Source organism: Periophthalmus magnuspinnatus, chromosome 21, assembly GCF_009829125.3.
Source record: "Periophthalmus magnuspinnatus isolate fPerMag1 chromosome 21, fPerMag1.2.pri, whole genome shotgun sequence".
Taxonomy (NCBI): Eukaryota; Metazoa; Chordata; class Actinopteri; order Gobiiformes; family Gobiidae; genus Periophthalmus; species Periophthalmus magnuspinnatus.
Genome location: NC_047146.1, coordinates 18,951,222 through 18,971,376, shown reverse-complemented (window position 1 = coordinate 18,971,376; position 20,155 = coordinate 18,951,222). Strand labels below are relative to the sequence as shown.

The following is a 20,155-nucleotide window of genomic DNA, read 5'->3' as shown; positions in this document are numbered from 1 at the left end:
CAAACATGTTCTTTGGTGCTATCTGAGGTTTGATTGAATTGTGTTTTTAAAACCAAAATCAGGGGCACTTGGAAAACTACCAAAGACAATGCATCTGAAAACTGTGTGTAATTTAAGTTGTAAGTTGTGTCTCAAGTTGATTTTGTGCGCTCTGTCTCTGCTTGGACACCTGTGGACCACATGAAAAGACACGTTACAATAAAAATAATACAATAAAAACTTACGGTGGAGTTGTTACTTGGTCGGTAGTGGCCGTAGATTTTAACAAACGCAGGCTTCAGGTTCTGCACTGATTTATTTAGAGTAAATTGTGGAGAACGACAGGTTTGTCTCCTGAAATATGAACACAGCCCATATTAAATGACCTCAGTTTATGTGTTCAGTTATTTAATATGGGCTGTGTTCATATTTCAGGAGACAGCCCATATTAAATAACTGAACACAGCTCATATTAAATAACTGAACACATAAAATTAGGTTATTTTAGTGTTTTTTCTTACCCATTTTTTATCAACACGATCAATTTGTTGACTGTTTTTAAGCTGCAAGACACAAACTGCAATAATCAACAGACGTTTACATTTTTTAATATAATACAGTCATTTTAAAATCTAAATTTAATCTCATTTTTACAAGCTGAATCATTTTAATCATAAATCCTAAAAATTAAATTAGAAACTGACCTCACTGAGAGTCTCTGGGTCTGGAGCAAACCCAAAAAAAACACTTTTCTGTCCAGAATCACTGTGTTTGAAAAGTGTTCCTCCACAAAGTAGCTGGAAATAAATGCAAGTATAAGTAAAAAGAATGATTTTATGAAATGAATTGTGCTTGTCAACATCAGCGCACAGAGACGTGAGGTTTAGGCTCAGATCAGACTCTGGTTCGGGTCTGATTACAGATAAGAACTTTAAGATGGTAAAAGTGTATGGACGTGGAAAAATAAGGGTATTCTGTAAAAAGAAATGTTACCCAGTTGAATATTGTGTGGCAGTATTGTATTTGTTGTTGCTTCTATTTATAAAGTGAAATTGATGCAGTTTAAGAGGAGAGGAGGGACCAATGGAGAGAACCATCGACATCTGCAAACACAAGGAAAACAAACTGACATAAATGAAAGTGTGTAACAGTGGAGCTATATGCTATTTATGTGACTTTAGAGCTGATTAGGGTAAGTAGGAATAAGAATGTCATTGTGTGCAGTGATTCTGTATCTGCTTTAGAAAGTATGAACTCTATTAGCAAAGGGGGGAAAGTGTCATTTGTAATACAATACATATAAAGTATGGTAGAGACGCTAGAACATATTTTAATGTATTGTGACATATATTAAAATAATATTCAAATGAGAGGGAAAGGCTGTTCCAACATATGCATCAGCAAGAACAAGAACTTATTGATTTTAAAACTAATAGAACCAGGACTGTATGTGAGGATTTATTTATTTATTATTTATTATTTTTTGTTTTTTATTTTTTATTTTTATTTTTTTATTTTTTATTTTTTATTTTTTATTTTTTATTTTTTATTTTTTATTTTTTATTTTTTATTTTTTATTTTTCATTTTTTATTTTTTATTTTTTATTTTTTATTTTTTATTTTTTATTTTATTAGTGGCACAAGGGGGCGGTAATACACCTTGCTGGATGTAAGCCGCCGATAAAATTCACAGAAGAAGAAGAACCAGCGGCACACGCGCTGCTTCCGGTGTTTGAAAGTCGCGGACATGGAGCTAGCAGGTGAGTCCTCTGTCTCTACCCGGCTAAATCACGTCTTTATCACGCATTCAGCACACATCTGAGAGACACGGGTGTAAGGGACGTGACCACTGTCCACTGTGCGTCAGAGGAGCGCTCATAAACACCAAATACGCACCAAATACGCACTGGTTTGGGGAGTCCTGGTTATGTCCTGGTTTAGCCCAACTTTAGTCCTGGGATTTAGACATGGTTTGGGCCAAGTTTAGTCAGGGAATTCCCGGTGGCTTGAGCCAGGATTAGGACTAGGTTAGTCCTTTTTTTTAACGTTGGTTTACTTCTGATAAAGTCCTTGTTTAGACCTGGGTAAACCACGTGTGTGTGTAAAGTTCTTGTTCAGACCTAGTTTTAAACTGTTTTAATACAGATCCAGCCCCTCTTGACACATGTTATAGTCCTGCCTGGAATAGTCCTAGTTTTGTCAGTTTAGTCCTGCATAGATCCTTGTTCAGTCAGATAATGGTTCTAGTTTAGTCTGGGTTAGTCCTGGAATAGTCCTAGTTTAGGTAGGATCATATTTTCTGATGATGGTGCATTGTTGGAAAAAGGGTAGGAATTTGGGATTTAGAGTTGACAAGCTTCAAGAAATCAAACAGGTGGAGTTATGGGGAAGAGACTAGGGTTTTAGATTCTCAGTGGATTAGACTGAGAATGTTGTTTTTTACATAGAAAAGCAATAAACAATGTAACTTGAAATTATATCAATCCAAACTAGAGGATGTGGACAGTTTTCATTTCCCAGTTGTGCATTTTGATACCAGATTGACTTGAAAATGTCATATGGATAATATTATTGTGAAGTGTCAAAAGGTTTTGAACATTATGAGATGTCTTGTAGGGAGGGATTGAGGAGCTGATGAGTGTGGATGTGTTACCTATGCGTCTGCTGCTGAGTCTTCACTGAAGAGGCTGGATGTGATTCAGGCTAGAGCACTTTGTTTGTGTCTTGGTGCTTTTAGAATGTCCCGTGTGCTCATTACAAGTAGACGCTGGGGAAATGTCTTTATCTTTGTCTTGTCTAGAATAGTCCTAGTTGTCGGTTTAGACCTGCATAGGCCCAGGCTCAGTCGGATAATGCTTCTAGTTCAGTCTGAGTTAGTCCTGGAATAGTCCTAGTTTAGTCCTGGTTCTGATCTGAAAACACTCAGGTTCAGACCGGATTCAGACATCATTGATATTGCAGATGAGGGAAATTATTTGGAAGTGTCAAATGGTAAAACATTTAAATCATGTCTCAGTGTGTTTTGGAGGACAGTAGCTTTTTAATATCAATAAAGTTACCTTTAATAGACCCTTTCAAAATGCTTTGTCATCAGAATGAACAGAATTTGTACTGTATCATTCTGGAGTTTGCCATATATCTCCATCAGCAACAAAAAGTAGATCATAATCTCCTATTAAATAAACAAACATACAATTATAAATGCTTGGGATGCACTGTTCCAGGATTTTGCAATTCCTATATTACTCGATATTGATGGATACCAGTGTAGGGACGTAAAATGGCACTTGCTCCCTTAAAACTAGGCCTGTCATGATAATTACTATGTCGACTTATTGTTCAATGTATGAAAGCTGGAACAATATATTTTGGAGCTCAATATTTATCTTGTGCACATTTTCTTTGCAAAAGTGGCTAATTAATGGTTCATTCTGCTATTTATGTGTTGCAGCTTATGTGTTTTTAATGATACTGTCTATTTAAATATGGTTTACTGCTTTGATTTAAGTCTGTCAGTGGCAGAAAGTAGTTTCAGTATTGTTGTTTATCGCAGTATTTATGTGTAGTGATATATCGTATTTCAAAATTTGTTATCAGGCCTACTCAAAACACAGTTAACTTACTACACCAGAGATCCAGTTGTGTAGTGTAACTGTTATTTATCCTTCAAATCACTACTGAACAGCTTTGTAAGAATGAAAGTTCAAACACTATGAGACATTCTAGGTCATAATCAGTCAAATCTATCATTTAATTTTTTCAACAAAAAGCTTTTGTCACAAAAAAGAACATGAAGGGTGAGTGCATCACTGGGTCAAACAAAATGTACCACAGGTGCTCTTTGAGGATCGGGGAGTGAGTAATGGTAGACAAAAATAGAGAGACATTCGAGGCACTATGACTTAGAATAAAAGTCCTTTATGTAGGCAAAGAGGACATGCTGACACATTTAAAAAAACAGCTAAATAAACAGCACTTGCTGGTTACTTGTAGTTATGTCTACTACATGACCATCTGTGTGCATATCTATGCGCATATACTTATTTGCTAATGCATGCTTGGATGCTTGAATTCCAACAGGAGGACACCCCCAACCTAACAGCAGGGGAAAGGGATGCCATTCGGTGGCTGAAAAATAACATCAGCCGTCTTAAAGTGATGGTCTTGGAGGTCATCCCTAGAACTATGAGGGACGGGGACAGGTTAAAAACTTTGTGTCAAAGGAAACCCTGCAAGCAACCAAGTTTCCAGGTCTTAATGAAGATACTGACTTTTATGTCTTCCTCTAAGAAATCCATCTCCTCCATAAGGTGTCTTTTTAGTATATGTACAGCTATTATTTGAATGTATTTTATGTATTTACACGGTTATTTATAAAAAGCATTTTCTAGATTTATATAGCTGCTAGTCGTAACTGTTTTTCACGTAGGTCTTCTCTCTGTGGTGATTATTCCATTGTAATGTTTTGTGGCTTTGTGTGTTTTTTCTAATGGGGAGGACTATGATATTATATTTAAGGCCACCTGGTGGCTTTTTAAAAATCTACCTCTGCTGAAAAAAAGACCAAATCGTTTATTTATTGTAATTATTTATTATTTATCATTTATTGTAAGTCAGAGTGCCTCAGATCTCTCTCTGTTTTTAAAATGCTTTGTCACATGTAGACTTACTCTCAGTGGGAAGAGTAATCACAACTTTTACTCTTGTAAGAGTACTGTTAAACTATATTACTCAAGATTGCTGTTACTTAATACAAAATATAAAAATATGACTTAATTAGGACTAAAAGTATGCTTCTAAATAAAGTACAGTTTCTTTAAAATCTTACTCAAGGACATGTAACTAAGTGCTCTCCACTTCTGCTAAATAAGTCCTAAGTGTTGTGTTGTGTTGCAGTGGGCAGCGAGCCGATGACGCTGGGATCTCCCACATCCCCCAAACCTGCATCTGGAGCACAGTTCCTGCCCGGGTTCCTCATGGGCGATCTCCCCGCACCCTCCAGCCCACAGCCCCGCCCCTTTGGCTTCGGCACACCCCTCCTGGACCAATCACAAGGTGCGCTCACAGACCTCATTAATGTATTGGAAGTACACCTGCCTCCACCACACAGGTTTTCAGAACATGCAAGTTATACTGTAATTTACTCCTTGTTGTATTTTATATAAGTGCATTACGACTACATTACTACTGTCTGACATTGGCTCATGAAGCCTATTTGTCTCGATCAAATGAACCTAAATTTAAAAAATACAGTAACTTTATACAAAATTTGTTTTGTTTTTTACCATTTTACCATGTTATAACCAGTGTTGGGCATCTTACTTCAAAAATGTAATTAGTTATAGTTACAAGTTACTTCTCCTAAAAAGTAACTGAGTTAGTAACTCAGTTACTTTTGGGAGAAGTAACTAGTTACTAGGCAAAGTAACTAGTTACTAGGCAAAGTAACTAGTTACTAGGCAAAGTAACTAGTTACTAGGCAAAGTAACTAGTTACTAGGCAAAGTAACTAGTTACTAGGCAAAGTAACTAGTTACTAGGCAAAGTAACTAGTTACTAGGCAAAGTAACTAGTTACTAGGCAAAGTAACTAGTTACTAGGCAAAGTAACTAGTTACTAGGCAAAGTAACTACTCTGCGTTACTTTACTCCACGTTACTTATTATGTTAAAACAATAAAAACACAACAGATGTGAACCTTTAACATTTATTTCACTTTAACAGATTGCAATTATATTGCATTTGTTTTCAAGTAAATTATAGAATGTATCAAAAATTTAAAAAATATTAAACATTTCATTTGAAGTGCAAATAAATCAACATATCACACAGTTTCAGACAACTGAACTTCAAGTATTTTCTTCATTAAAATAAACAATAACAATAAAGTGCTTTCAGTAAAATACTGAAAAGATTCATTACCATGTTTTGCAAAACTAAGGCATTCAAATGTAAATCATGTAAAATAAGACAAAACCTTTAAGCTTCTCTGGCCACGCACTGTAATTCTCTGTCCAGTATTCAAATATTAATCACCTCTGATCTGAGCCTGTTCCTCTTTGGAGAGAACACAGTCACATTTCTGATCAAAACACAACTCGGACCCAATCAGCTGTCGACGCCCGTGTGGACAGGACAACATTTCCCATCATGCATTACGCGTTTGTAGTCCATGCAGGTGGCCGCAGTCTGTGGAGAGCTGCTGCGCTCGCCTCGCTCAAAAACTTCCCGTTACCGGCGCACACGTCAGAGCATGTCGGTGGCATCTTGGACACAAAACTAACCGGCATGCACCGCGCACCAATTGACGGCGTCGTATCTGCGCCCGCCTCATCTCAAACGAGCCTTTTATCTCACCCCAGCCTCCTCTTTCACCAAAGAAACACAACAGCAGCTCCTCGGCTGAGAGACTCTGATGAAGAGCAGAGTGAACTCAATTAAAAGTAACATGCTACATTTTATTGTCAGTAACGGTAACGGCGTTACGACGCTAGGAAAAGTAATTAGTTACATTACTCCGTTACTGAAAAAATAACGCAGTTAGTAACGCCGTTATACTTTAACGCCGTTACTCCCGACACTGGTTATAACATTGTATATGTTCATCAAAACATGCCTGAAGAAGTTTTAAATGTCATCCATGCATGTTTGAGTATTTTAGCGCTTTTTCCCTGGCCCAATCAAACTCTCCTACAGTTTGCTGTAAGATTCTGTGGAATTCTCATGTCATCCATTCTCCCACATGACAATTTTCCATAAATATACAAAAGCATGATACATTTAAGGAGGGGACGTACAATTTTGTGAGTCTTTGAGAGTGAATTTCTGCTTTGCTTGTCATTACTTGTGTATTTATTAGTTTAACAGAGCTTAACAGCGCATTTATAACTGCAGAGATCTCCGAGAAAGATGGATGTTCCAGTTAGAATTTACAAGTCGGAACTCTGAAAATCCGACCCTTGACAACTGGCCAGTAGTAATATTTGGAATTATATTGCTACTTTCATCTATTAAACCACCTGCAAACGTAAGGATAAGCAACATGGCAAAACAAGTAATGAATTCTTTCCATCTTATTGACCAGTGTTGAATTTCAATTTAGCTTTTTTTTTGTCTCTTTTGAAAAGAAATAGCTTTTAGGAGTATAGTTCATAGACCTAGAAGAGACAGACTATTTAAATACATCTAATCTTGTATAACTTTTGAATACTTGCCAGTTTCCAGTATTTTGTATGGTGATGGGAAATGTGCAATGAGTGTAATGTGCAATGAATGGAATGTGCAATTTTGTGGAATGTGCAACCATGAGAACTGTGCAGTGAATGTAATGTAGTGTGCAATTTTTAACTTGACCCTTTTGTGACCCCAGCCCCTGGGACAACAGATGGAAATTAGCCTTTGGCTATAATCTGGTGTATTTACATTCATGTTGAATCATGTCTGTTCATCAATATGCATTGTCCCAGTCAAATAAATAAAATAAAATAAAAATAAAGTTAATACTAAAAAAACATTCCTCCCTTGCCTGGTGTTTTCTTCAGTTTTTCCCCCCTCTCCTCACCAGTGCATTCGACTTATTAGCCAGTAGAGGGCATCAGTCACTAATCAAAGTCCTTCTCTACCTTTGTATCCACTAGTTCATAAAAAAAACACTGCAAACAATGTTTAATGCTGAAAAAACAGGATACAAATGGTTACATTCACAGCAGCTTTTGCAGCTCAGTGAGTGACTTCTGGAAGTTCTGAGCCTGTCCATATACATGTGTTGTCCACCAACCAAAAAGCCAGCTCCAGAGCAGCTGGGACTACAATAGTAGAGTGGATGAAAAATGCACTACAGCGCTTTGGTTTTCTTGAAAATCACTATAGATCTAATTTAATTTTATTATTATTATCTGTAATTTTCAACACAAATGAACAGTTGTTTTCTTATTCTTGTGGTCTTATTCTTGTTCTGCTAAAGACCTTTCTAATTACCTGTTCAAATGTGACACATATATCGGTCTTTGACACTAGCTTTGACACAACCCTACCAGCTTGTATGTGTCCTCTCTGTGTAGGTTAAGGCACTGGTTCAGTTGTGATTTTAATACCTTTTTTACAACACCAGGAGTGCAGTTCAAATTGCCAACCTTTAAAGCCTCCAACTCCCTCTCTCTCCCCTTCTCAGTGCTGGCGTCCTCGGTCGCGGTTGGCCCTGGGAGCACGGTCCCTCAGCCCGTTGTCCCCACGCACAAGGACAAGAGCGGGGCCCCTCCTGTTCGGAGCATCTACGCTGAGCTGGCTGGAGCTGGCACCGGCACCCCCGCGGCCCCTCATAGACAGGTACTTCATCACAGCTTCCAAGCGCCTCATAGTGTGACCATCCCAGTCAGGACAGGGGGCAGTGAACAAAAAGAGTCAAGAGGACAGGTCTCGGAGGGGAGGAGCCGAGGGGCCAGTAAACAAAGGCTTTAAAGGGAAAGGTGTGTTCTGCGCACTCAGGTGTTGTGAAAGGTACAGGGCCCTTGGGAGGGAGAAGTATTGTTTTTAAGTCTAAGCATAAAAAAGTAAACTCATAAGTAGGGCTGCAACAATTCGAAGGGATATAACATTAACCTAAATATTGTGATATCGTATCGTCAAATGTCTCACAATAATATTGTCAGTCATCACAGGATATCAAATGACAAGTCTGTTTGCTTAAATTTATTGTTTTGGTACAGCAATAGCTAAAAAGATTATTTTTGTGCAGACTGCATGAAGAAATAACTGTTATTAAACCCTTATAAATCTTAGTTCTTTGGATTATGACAGAACCAAAGGCTTGTCAAGGCATTTCAAAAGGAAAAGTAGTGTATTCACAATTTTGTTAGCCTTCACAAAATATTGCAATAAATATTGTACCATGAGATGCATATCGGACCTATTTAAAGGTCTGTATTTATATTTGAACAAAATGTGTCTTGCCCCAGTACATATATATTGTATAAGTAACTCCTGAGTTCAAAATAAGTCCACTCTGTGCTGTCTGCATCTACCTGTACAGAGTTTTGCCATCACAGACAACAGCTAACACGGTAACACTCATTTTCTGTTTATCAGAGTTAAGTGCTTTAGATGCAGGACAGTATAGTTTAACTGTACTGTCCAGCAAGTTCAACTCTAGGGTCACCTGGGCCTTTCTGTGTGGAGTTTGAGTGGTTTGCTTCCAGGTCAAATCCTCCAGCTAAGGTAGTCCTGGCCCAAGATCTGGAGATAGTTCCACTGCCCCTGACAGAATACCCTAGCGGTACTGAAGGATGGGTCAAATGCAGAGGACCAATTTCCCTTCAAGAACAATAAAATGTACCTCAACCTTTATAAAACTGAAATGGTGATACAAATGTCTTGCTATTACATCCACAGCTACTCTGAGTAAACTCATGTGTCTAAATAAGGTTTGGGAAACAAAAGTCATTGACTGCATTTGCCGTCATTGACGGCAGTAGTAGCCGATGGTTTTAAATCAGATTTTTTAACTTTAAGTAAAGGAGTGCCCCAAGGCTCAATTTTGGGCCCCCTACTTTTTACTATTTTTATTAATTCTATTGGTCACAATTTAAAAGAAAGCCACATACATTTATATGCAGATGATGCTGTTTTGTATGCAACTGCTCCTTCTGCTGATCAGGCACTTTTAAAACTGCAGCAAGATTTTAATGAAATCCAAAACTCCCTCATAAATCTTAAGCTGTTTTTGAATGCAAGTAAAACTAAGTATATGATTTTTTCTAAAAAACATTTCAGTAACATGCAAGCTACAAACCTTTACACACTAAATGGTACATCCATTGAAAGAGTCGACACTTATAAATATCTTGGGTTTTGGCTTGATGAAAAGTTGTCCTTTAAAAAACATATCTCAGAATTATGTAACAGTTTAAAATCTAAATTATCATTTTATTACAGAAACAAATATTGTATCCCAATGAGTTACAGAAAAGAAATAGTGCAAGCAACCTTCCTATCTGTACTGGATTATGGGGATGTGGTGTATATGCAGACTTCAGCCTCTGCTTTGAAACCATTGGATCCACTATTTCACTCCGCCCTTCGCTTTGTTACAGGTGATGGATTTGAAACTCATCACTGTACGCTCTATGAAAAAGTGGGTTGGCCATCACTGTCTGTTAGAAGAGAACAGCACTGCATTAAGTTTATCTATAAGGGACTACTTCAAAAACTGCCAGAATACCTCACCTGCTTGTTAATTATTGATACCGGAACATTTAACACCAGATCACATGACTGCATAAGGCTAAGGACGAGCCACACCAGAACTGAGATGGGAAAGAGGGCTTTTGGCTGTTCACAAAAATGGAATATGCTCCAAGGAAAAGCAAAACTGGACACGTTGGTGACACAATTGCAATTTAATAATCTGATAACAAACTTTTATACACACACCTGCACTTGTTATTGATGTTTTTTATGGACTTATTTGTTTTGATTGTTTTTTCGGTTTGTGTTGTATTTTAAACAGGGCACTCATAAAAAAGAGAGCCCAAGTGCTCTCATTGGGTCCCCCCTGTATAAATAAAGATAAATAAATAAATAAAATAAATTTGTGCGCATGTTGACCTGAGTGTCTGTGGTCAGTCATACAGCAAGGAACCAAATAAAAAAAACAAAACAGAAAATAAAATTCTGTCAACTGGACAAAAGTTTTAGGAGTATATTTACTAAGTGTTTGTGCATTGGATACGCTAAAAAGTGGACGCAGTTGAGATTAGCATCTCTTATACGTGCTTTATGGACACAGAGCAGATGGGATTAAATTAATAGACAAAACGGGGCAAAGTTTGTCCAAAATGCATGATGAAGTTGTTTAGTGGGTGCTGCTTAATTTATCAAGAAGACAAGTGTAAAAACTTTGTGGAAATTTAACATATTCAAAAGACAGGTGTAAATTATCTGCGTAGGATAGACTGGTCCAGTTTCTACACCCATGCATTAAAATGTTGTAAAGTAGAAGTGCACAAGTCTATACATGCTAATTCACAAAGTTAAAATAGCCTATTAATTACACTGTTTTGAAGGCCGCTGTGGTATTATAAAAAGCCACACTTCACCTGTGAAACTTTGGCCCTGTCCCTCATAAGACACAAGAGACAAGCATCCCAATAGCTGTCCTGTCCAGAAAAATGGGTCCCCACGGTGTACGGGGAGGGTTGCCGAGCACCGATCTCCTCCTGTGCAGCACTGTACCAAATGGCCAGGGAATGTGCGTGGCCTTTGTTGATGTCCTTTATTCTCCTGCTAATTCACATATAGCAAAATATGAAAGGTTTTAACACTCCGACACACTGTACTAATAAAAGTGAAGCCAGAATGAGACAAAGTTTCGGTTTCTCTGACCTTCCTCAGGTGTCCTAATCCTAAATTTAGTCTGATTTCATGTCTGCGACAGTGAGAAAAAAAGTGCATGTGTCTTTGTATAAAGCCTCTGTAAACTTCTGGTTTCAATTTCATCTACAGTGAGCACGCTGTAAAGCTGATGATTTTGGGTTTTTTTTAATGGGGAAATTGCAGCTAGTTTTAATTCTATTGAATGAATGAAGTAATTGATTCATGTGCTCAGTGCTGTGCCTGTTTGTGCCATAGCAAAGTCCTCATATTCTTTAGGCCTGTCCATGTGTGTCCAGGGCAAATATGGCACAATTCTTTTGCTCAAATGCTAAACTCTCATTTACATATTAAATTGCAGTAGGAATGAGAGGGGCAGTTTCTAATGGTAAATCATGTGCAACATGCCCAGAAATAGCACATGCAATTTTTCAGTTTGCACTGCACTGTAATTTAGCGCTTGTCTTAGTAAATAGGCCCTTTTTAGAGCGTTTTGTTTACACTAACGCCGTGTTGTACTGTCTTTCCTGAAGATGCAGTCCCCCATGTCAGCACGGCTGGCCTCTACTCCTGGAGCAGGTACGCCCCACACACACACATACACATTTGCCCCACACACACATACACATTTGCCCCACACACACACACACACACACACACCCCCACACCCCCATTTGCCCCACACACACACACACACACACCCACACCCATTTGCCGCACACACACACATTTGCCTCAGGTTGTGTAGATGGAAGCCCTGGTAGGCACAGACCCATCTTAAAGCTGTGCCATTAGTTGAATTTGAGTCGAGATTCAGTGATTTCTCATGATCAGTGATGACCTTTGGCTTTTTTAATGGAGACGTCTAAAGCCAATCATCTGTCAGTAAAAGCAGATGGTCTGGAGCAGACTTTGGAGGAACACATTTGGCTGTTTGTGTTAAATGGCCCTGATTGAAAACCATTTTAATTTTGTTGTTGGAAAAAAAAAAAATTCAAATTGAATCAATTTTTTTTTTTTTTTTTTTTTTTTTTTTGCCTTTATGGCCGCACATCCTTTTGATTGTTTTGAATAAAGGACTTTGGTTGTTTACCTTTTTCAACTCAAAACAAAAATTAAAGCTAGACTTAAATTGAATTGGATATCTAAAATTCATATTTTTAGTTAAAACAAACTTGTTTAAAAATCAGTTGGTACATTCACATGGCCAATCAAAATCAGGTCACTAGAGCAATCAGACCCATAATTAGATCTGATTTCTGGTGAGTGTTTGCAGCACAAGTGAAATCTAATTCATCCAAAACACCAGGAGCCAGTATTTCAAAACTTTGTGTCCGGATCATAATTGATCTGAAACAGGAAGTGATGTGGAGGATGTCACTGAAACGAGGAGGCTGCAGATTTGTATTATTAAAAATGGAACTATTGTATTTAATATTTTATGTAGAACTGGTCTCTCAAAATATCAAGTTACACTAATATTAATGACCACAAAAAAGTACAAGAAATGTAAACTTGCATTTATTGCTCAAGTTTCTCATCTAGAGAACATTTGATCTGAGAACTGTCAGGTTTTGATAATAATATCCTATGTCATAATGATTAATGACCTCATGACAAAACATTTTCAGAATCCAAGAATCTATTCATGCGGCCGTGGTATTGACTTACATTTGTTGATGTCACCAGTGAAAGATTTTTCTCGTTCAACCAAGAGAAACCTTGTCCAAATACTCAGATTATATTAAACACAGTAATTTGACTTCTGCGTTACATTTCTTATAAGGTGCCAAAGGTGCCACTTGAACAAAAAGTCAAATCAATTTGAATTATAAATGAAATGTACAAAAGAAGTTAAATAATTACACTTTTTTAAAACAGTTTTGATTCAATTTAATTTAGATAAATAAAAGTTCTTATATTGTCTATAAAATGCAGATTCTGACCAGAATGTCCAAACTCGGTGAGAAGAGCTGTGAGAAATGGAGATGTTAAAACCTTGGATCAGTCTCAAATCCGCCTTTGGGATTACTATGATCCTGATTTTCAGGATATACAATATCCAGATTTGGCTCTAAAGTTTTGAAATGCCCAAAAGGGCAAAAAATCAAGATCAAAGGCAGGATTGTATTTACAAATCTGTATTTGAATATTGTGGGACAAATCCAGTTTGATATACTGATACTCTACTCTACTAAATTCTGATTCAAATCCAATCTACCTGGGTTAATCCTGACGGATTATGTTTGAAATACTGGCCTCTGGTGACATGGCAGTTAACCAGTGGATTTCATCAGATTTACTATTATTTATCAGTGGATAGAGTAACTTGTATTCGGAAGACAAAGTACAGTGAATTTTAAAAAGACTCTTTCTAAAAAAAAAAGATTCTTTCCATCTTCAACATTTTCCATTTCATTTATGCACAATTGTCAAAACCTGCACAAGTGTCACCAATCAGAAAGAAATCCAGTTACTCTCATCCGATGCATCTGATTACATGGCATTTCAATATGTTAGTGTGCATGTGAACATAGCCAGTGTTGAAGGTGCTGTTGCTTTGACACACTAAGCCTGGCGAGTATTTATCACACTGTATAGACTTCCCTCTTCACACGCTCCCATCAAAGGGACCTGCCTCTTTTATGGAGACCAAAATAATGTTCTAAATTCTTTATTAGATCAACAACATGGTTTCATGTTCAGATATTAGCTGAAAAATTCTTAAAGTTGGTTGGGTTTAGATTAAGGTTAGACAAGTAGTGACTGTGGTTAAGGCTAGGATCCGTCTTCAAGTAATGAATGTGTGTGTGACACTGTGTGTTATAGGAGTGCAACAGCTGTGCATGTCCCCCGCTCAGGTGGACCCTTTCTACAGCCAGGGGGAGACACTGACCTCTGAGGACCAACTGGACCAGACCTGGGTCACAGTTTTTGGGTCTGTACCCCCTGTGCACCTCACGAGCCCCTCCCTATGTTTCCTCATCAAATGCCTGGAGTTGTGTTTTGTTTCATTTCATGTTTAGGCTGAGGTCTTCTCTCAAGCAGAAAACAGGCCATTTTTATAGTCCATACACCTTAACTAAAATCATTTGAATGATTTCAGCCCTGGAATTGCGAATCTCTAAAGGTAAAAGTTAGCTGTTAACTTAAACACTACAACTAGATCACATCACACAGTGGAACAGAACATTTTGAACTTTGGAGATGTAGACAGCCCAATAATGCAGGATTACTCAGACATGTGTGAATGAAACAAAACACAACTCCAGGTCTGGTTTTTTTGGTCTAGACACTTTAGTTGCTGTACGCCTCTGTCTCTTGACCCATGCTGTGTGCTATATTTCTCCAGGTTCCCTCCGGCATCAGCTTCTTACATCCTGCTGCAGTTCGCTCAGTACGGCAACATCCTCAGACACTCGGTCAGTTCTCTACATGACAATATTCTTTTATAATGAATGAGAATGTCCATTTTCATACAGTGCACATTGGAAGAGAAATACACAATTGAACCAAAATCACAATTTGAGTTAGTGCAATTATTTAGCTAATAGAATTTTCATTTTATAGGAAAACTCTTGTACCTGTAGTTTAGACCTCTACAAACACATTCTGAAATGCCCCTTTCTGTCAGATGCCCTCCCTGGGTCTCTTCTGTGTAAAAGCTGCTTAGCCTGTAGTTTAGGGGTAATGACCGAAAGGACAAGATCGCGGATACAAACTGCCAAAAAGCAGCTTTAGTGCAGAACTTGCAGATGAACTGTTCTAAATTCCACACTGTGTCCCTACAGAGCACAGAGGTATGTGGGCGGCAGTTTCTCTTATAAGAGTCTACAGAGAAGCTACTCTGTAGTAGATGTGCTTTTATAGTGTCAATATTATTTCCTACCTCTAGCTAAACTAATCCCTGTCACAGAAAAAGCATTTAAATAGAGCAAATGTGCTAAATAAAACTCACTGCTTTACTGCAGCACATTTAAAAACAATTGATATGATTGGTAAAATGCATCCTGTTTACAATGTGCTCAATGAACAGAATCCATCTATTATATTGTAAACTTAATCTTAAACGTCCTATATTACTCACAATTGACTCCGGTGAGCTGTTACCTTCTCAGAAACCCACCTTGACTTGTGTTTTGTTTCATTCATTGAGTAATCCTTATTAGTTTGTCACAAGGAGGAACAGAGCATTTTGATTTTTGGAGATGTAGACAAAGTGGTAGTTTTCAAGTTAACTGCTACCCTTTCACTTAATTATTAATTTAATTAATGTATTTGGAAAACAATTTGTACAATGAGCCTTGCATATTCATGCTTTGCTACATGTTACAGGCCAAATCTCTAATGTACAGTAATGTATACATATATCCTGGCCTGGCCCCTCTGTCAAATTTTAGAACACATGGCCTGTATGTCAAAAAGTTTGCCCACCCCTGGGTCAGAGGAATCTGTGTTCAAATACAGAAAGAAACATGGATCTGTAATGAAAACTGGATAAGACATTCCCCATCTATCCCGGGGCAAGATTGACTAGTGGCCACAACGTAGGTACTGCAGCTCTCAGGAGATTGGGCCCAGAAAGTGTTCTCCCACAAGTACAATACATTTTTTAAGAATTCAAAGCCGTGAATGCTCTATATTCACAACATGAACATTTAAAAAATGTAAAACCTCAAAGCGCCAAAAAAATAGCTTTGTAAGGTTTAGCTCTGAACTCGCTCTAGCTTTTCTCCGGCCTGTACTGAGGAAGTAATGCAGAAGAGAAAATTATTTTTGGAGCAATGAGCACTGGCCATTGAAAACAATATGATACCATCTTATGTTCACCTTCCTGGTCTGAAACCAAAGACTGTATATATAAATGGACACGGCTAACCTGCTAGACACTGTGTTCCAAATGGAAGTGAGCATGGGTGCTCTTCCAGCTCCATCAACTCTGGCTCCATTTCAATTTATATTGAAAAACATTGCCCCTCTCTGCTGCTGTCTGGCTGGTCATTTTGGTCTTTAAATGTTCATATTGGCCCGCTCTACATAATCCTGGTATTATTAACCTGTTCTGTCCCTAAATCAAGATATGAACATAAATAACTAATAATTCAGGCACCTTCATTCCCAGGGGTCGCTCATACTAACGTTAACAACAGGTTTGATTGATAGCATTGCTAAGTGCACCTTCCTCAACATTGGTGTGTGTCCAAACTTTTGACTGGTGTTGTTTAAACATACACTACCAGTCAGAAGTTTGGACTTAATTCCATATATCGTGCTTCATATATTTGATGTCTTCTGTATGTATAAAAATGCAGAAAGTAGTCAAAATAAATGGGGAAAACACTGAATGAGAGGTGTGTCCAAACTTTTGGGTGGTAGTGTATGTTAGATGGAACAATACATTTTAGGGGTCAGTATTTATTGTGGTACTTTTTCTTTGTACTAGTGAGGAACCTTTATGTAATTTATTACTGATTAAACTACTGAAGTGTTTAATTCTATGTATTTATTGCAGTTCGTATTTTTAACCATATTATTAATTTAGAAGTTGTTTTTTGAGGACAATTCTACTTTTGGATTGTGTCAGTGGAATAAATTTGTAATATCATTTTATAGTTTATTTTCTTCAGCAATATATCGTACTGCAAAATTTGTTATTGTGACTGGCCTGGTATTGATTGGTTGTCAAATGTATAAAAAATCTGATGGCAAAGTATTATATATAAAAATTAAAGAAAAACTCCCGCACACTGTCTCACTCTTGATGCAATTTTATTCCATACAACGTTTCGGTCGCTCTGACCTTCTTCAGGTATCAGAGCGGTATCAGAGCGACCGAAACGTTGTATGGAATAAAATTGCATCAAGAGTGAGACAGTGTGCGGGAGTTTTTCTTTAATTTTTAGACAAGTGCTTCACCTCCTACGCACCTGTCGCCCAGTCGGGTGTGCGGAGTTCACACAGAAAAAAAGTATTATATATAGTAAAAGTGTGTGGTCTCGTCTGGCCAAGCTCCTGACCCCTGCTCCTGACTGTGTGTGTCTGTTTGTTTAGATGGCAACTCCCGGGAATTGGATGCACCTGCAGTACCAGTCGAAGTTACAGGCACGGAAAGCTCTGTCCAAAGATGGGAAGGTGTTCGGAGACGCCATCATGGTGGGAGTCAAGCCCTGTATAGACAAGGCGAGTGTCAAAACTTCAGCAGTATGTACTAGGAATGTAACAATAACCGAAATATCTTGGTATTTTCAAAATTAGGGTTGGGCGATATAGGAAAAAAAAAATCCCCATATTGATCTCGATTTTTGATATGATTTTCTTACATCTTATAAAAAACAGACAAGTAGACTTCAGACAGACAGGTGGACTTCAGACATGTGTGCAGGGTGTCAGGATTACCACAGTTGTGTTGATGGGACCAATTTACGGAAAATTCCACATTTAAAGTTTGGAACGTGTTTGTACAATATATCAAGCCTAAAAGTATGCATTATATTATATATATATATAATCTCAACTGGTAAGTCACCTGACTTTCTAAAATTTAGAAAACATGTTAATACGTTGTTTCCGGTGAATTTAGATTTTCCAAAAATAAAAGGTAACTTGGTAAATATGTAATGTATTAGCAGTTAGAACTCCACAGAAGTAAAATACCCCCTCTTTAAGACTGTAAAAATCAGGTCCCGTTCCTTTTAAAAGACTATTTCTTGCCAAATACTAGAACACTTTATTTATTTCATTGTTGCCCCTCCTGTGTGTTGTGTGCAGAGTGTTATGGACAGCGTGGATGTCTCCTCCCCCCTCTCCTCCTCCTTCTTCTCCTCTTCTGCACTGCCCTCCACCCCCCGCTCCGCCATCAGGCCTCTGAGTGCAGCCCGGCGTGCCTCGGCCAGCGACTACCAGGTCTGTGAGCTAGAACATGTTTACCTCATATCTGGGGACACAGATGGGCAATGTTGATACAATTTTTAAAATCTTAAATACGGCTCCTTTCAACCTCTAAAACGTATTATAGCAAACTTGCCACCATCAGGGTCTTTTAAAATAATATCTAGAAAAGCGGAAAGAGGCAACGATAGTTCATTATCTATATCACTTAAGAGGTAAAGGTATGGCTGTGACTGGCTAACAGTGACAGGAGGGAGGGGCCAGGAGGAATTTATTTTTATTGGTTGAGTGTATTCTAGCTTCATACCCAGTGAGCAGGGACAGTTGTATGTAATGAGATGTAATATATAATAAAGATTGTTTGTGTGCAGGTTGTGGCCGACAGACAGACCCCCAGGAAAGACGACAGCTTTGTGTCTAAGGCCATGGAATACTTGTTTGGCTGGTGACCATGGCGACCGTGTGTGTGTGTCTGTGTGTGTGTGTGTGACAGAGAGAGGGGGTGTGTCTGTGTGTGTGTGTGAGAGAGTGTGTGTGTGTGTGCTATTCTTTTATTACTTTTCTAAATCTTTGTCTCAATAAAGCTCTATGAACTAACTCTGGCACATTCTCTATTTAAACATGTTAAGGCTGAACAAGTTGTGAAGAATAATTGCGATTATGATTCTGTTTAAAGGTAGGTGTAGCTTCCAGGTTAACTGCTATCTTTTACCTTTTGTTTAATACAGATTGGCAATTCCAGGGTTGAAACTATCCAAATAATTCTAGTGAAGGTGTATGGAGTTTAAAAAGAGTGAAGCACTTCCTGTATTGCCACATGACATCACAAGGTGGAACAGAGTGTTTTCCATTTGAGAGATATATGCAGGTTTTGTGTGTTAAATGTGATGAGGAAACTCCCTTTCTCTCCCAGAATCCATCATGTTTTACAGTATAGTACAGTTTACTTTTTAAAAATCGCAAAATAATGTTGGAATTTGGCTGTTAATTTGCAATGTTTAGGTAGGCCAGAAATCTATGGTAGTATCTGTTCGTAAAGGCGCTTTACCTGATTTTTATGGCCAAAAAACAAGAAAAACTGCCAGTTTCCAGTGAGCAAAAGTTATTCCTCACTTACCTTATGCATTCTGAGCATCCTGATTAATCACATAATGAGTTTGTTAGCTTTTCACAACTTTCAGAGACCAGAGAGCAGTTTTGCTGTCACGGTAATGCTAATAACTGTAAACTTCTGATTTCAACTGTCCTCATTTTGGTTCTGTAGATAGCCGTGATCTTTGCCATTTTTGTGTGTAAAATCAGCAGGAAACAAACGTCAGGACTATTCTTGTTGGCATTTGCAAGTAATCGCAATTTCCTATTCCCTTTCTTTTCTTAACCTTAACCAAAAGAATGGTTTGATTGCATAACTTTCATAACCTATTGTTATTTAGTTCAATAGAAAACAGCTCAAAATATAGCTTCATGTTCTTAAATTGTGCTGAGATTTTAAGGCCCTGTATTTGAGCAAAATGTGTCTTGCCACAGTACAGATTGCTGTGGATTCAAACATCAAGATCACACGGGAAGAGGCCAAGGAGAACAAACTTGGCCGCCTTAGATTGTGCAGTAACAATATGAGCGGATCGGGGTCTCCAGGTAGAAGTTTTCAGGAAACCCACACACTGACCAATACCTGCTGTTTGATTTACACCATCAACTGCAGCACAAACAATTATCCGTACCCACAAACGCAGAGGGAAAAGTGAAGGAGGAACAACACGTGAAGAAAGCCCTCTCTGCTTGTGGATATCCAAAATGGGCCTTCAATAGATCTAAGAGAGCTAAAAAACAGGACAACAGGGAATCTGAACCCAGAAGGAAAGGATTCAGGAGGAGCAGTGTGGTTTTTGTCCCGGTCGTGGAACACTGGACCAGCTCTAT

The 20,155-nt window shown here is 38.1% G+C and overlaps 1 protein-coding gene across 1 annotated transcript; it reads left to right on the top strand.

The window, feature by feature from the left end:
* Nucleotides 1-1,674: 1,674 nt before the first annotated feature.
* LOC117389795 (nucleoporin NUP35-like) lies at nucleotides 1,675-18,827 on the top strand. The gene is made up of 9 exons (XM_033987521.2): nucleotides 1,675-1,739; nucleotides 4,876-5,034; nucleotides 8,148-8,302; nucleotides 11,878-11,923; nucleotides 14,174-14,282; nucleotides 14,697-14,766; nucleotides 17,396-17,524; nucleotides 18,113-18,247; nucleotides 18,604-18,827. Exons 1-9 carry the CDS (start codon nucleotides 1,727-1,729, stop codon nucleotides 18,679-18,681), a joined length of 894 nt encoding a protein of 297 aa, XP_033843412.1. The 5' UTR covers nucleotides 1,675-1,726; the 3' UTR covers nucleotides 18,682-18,827.
* The last annotated feature ends 1,328 nt before the right edge of the window (nucleotides 18,828-20,155 follow it).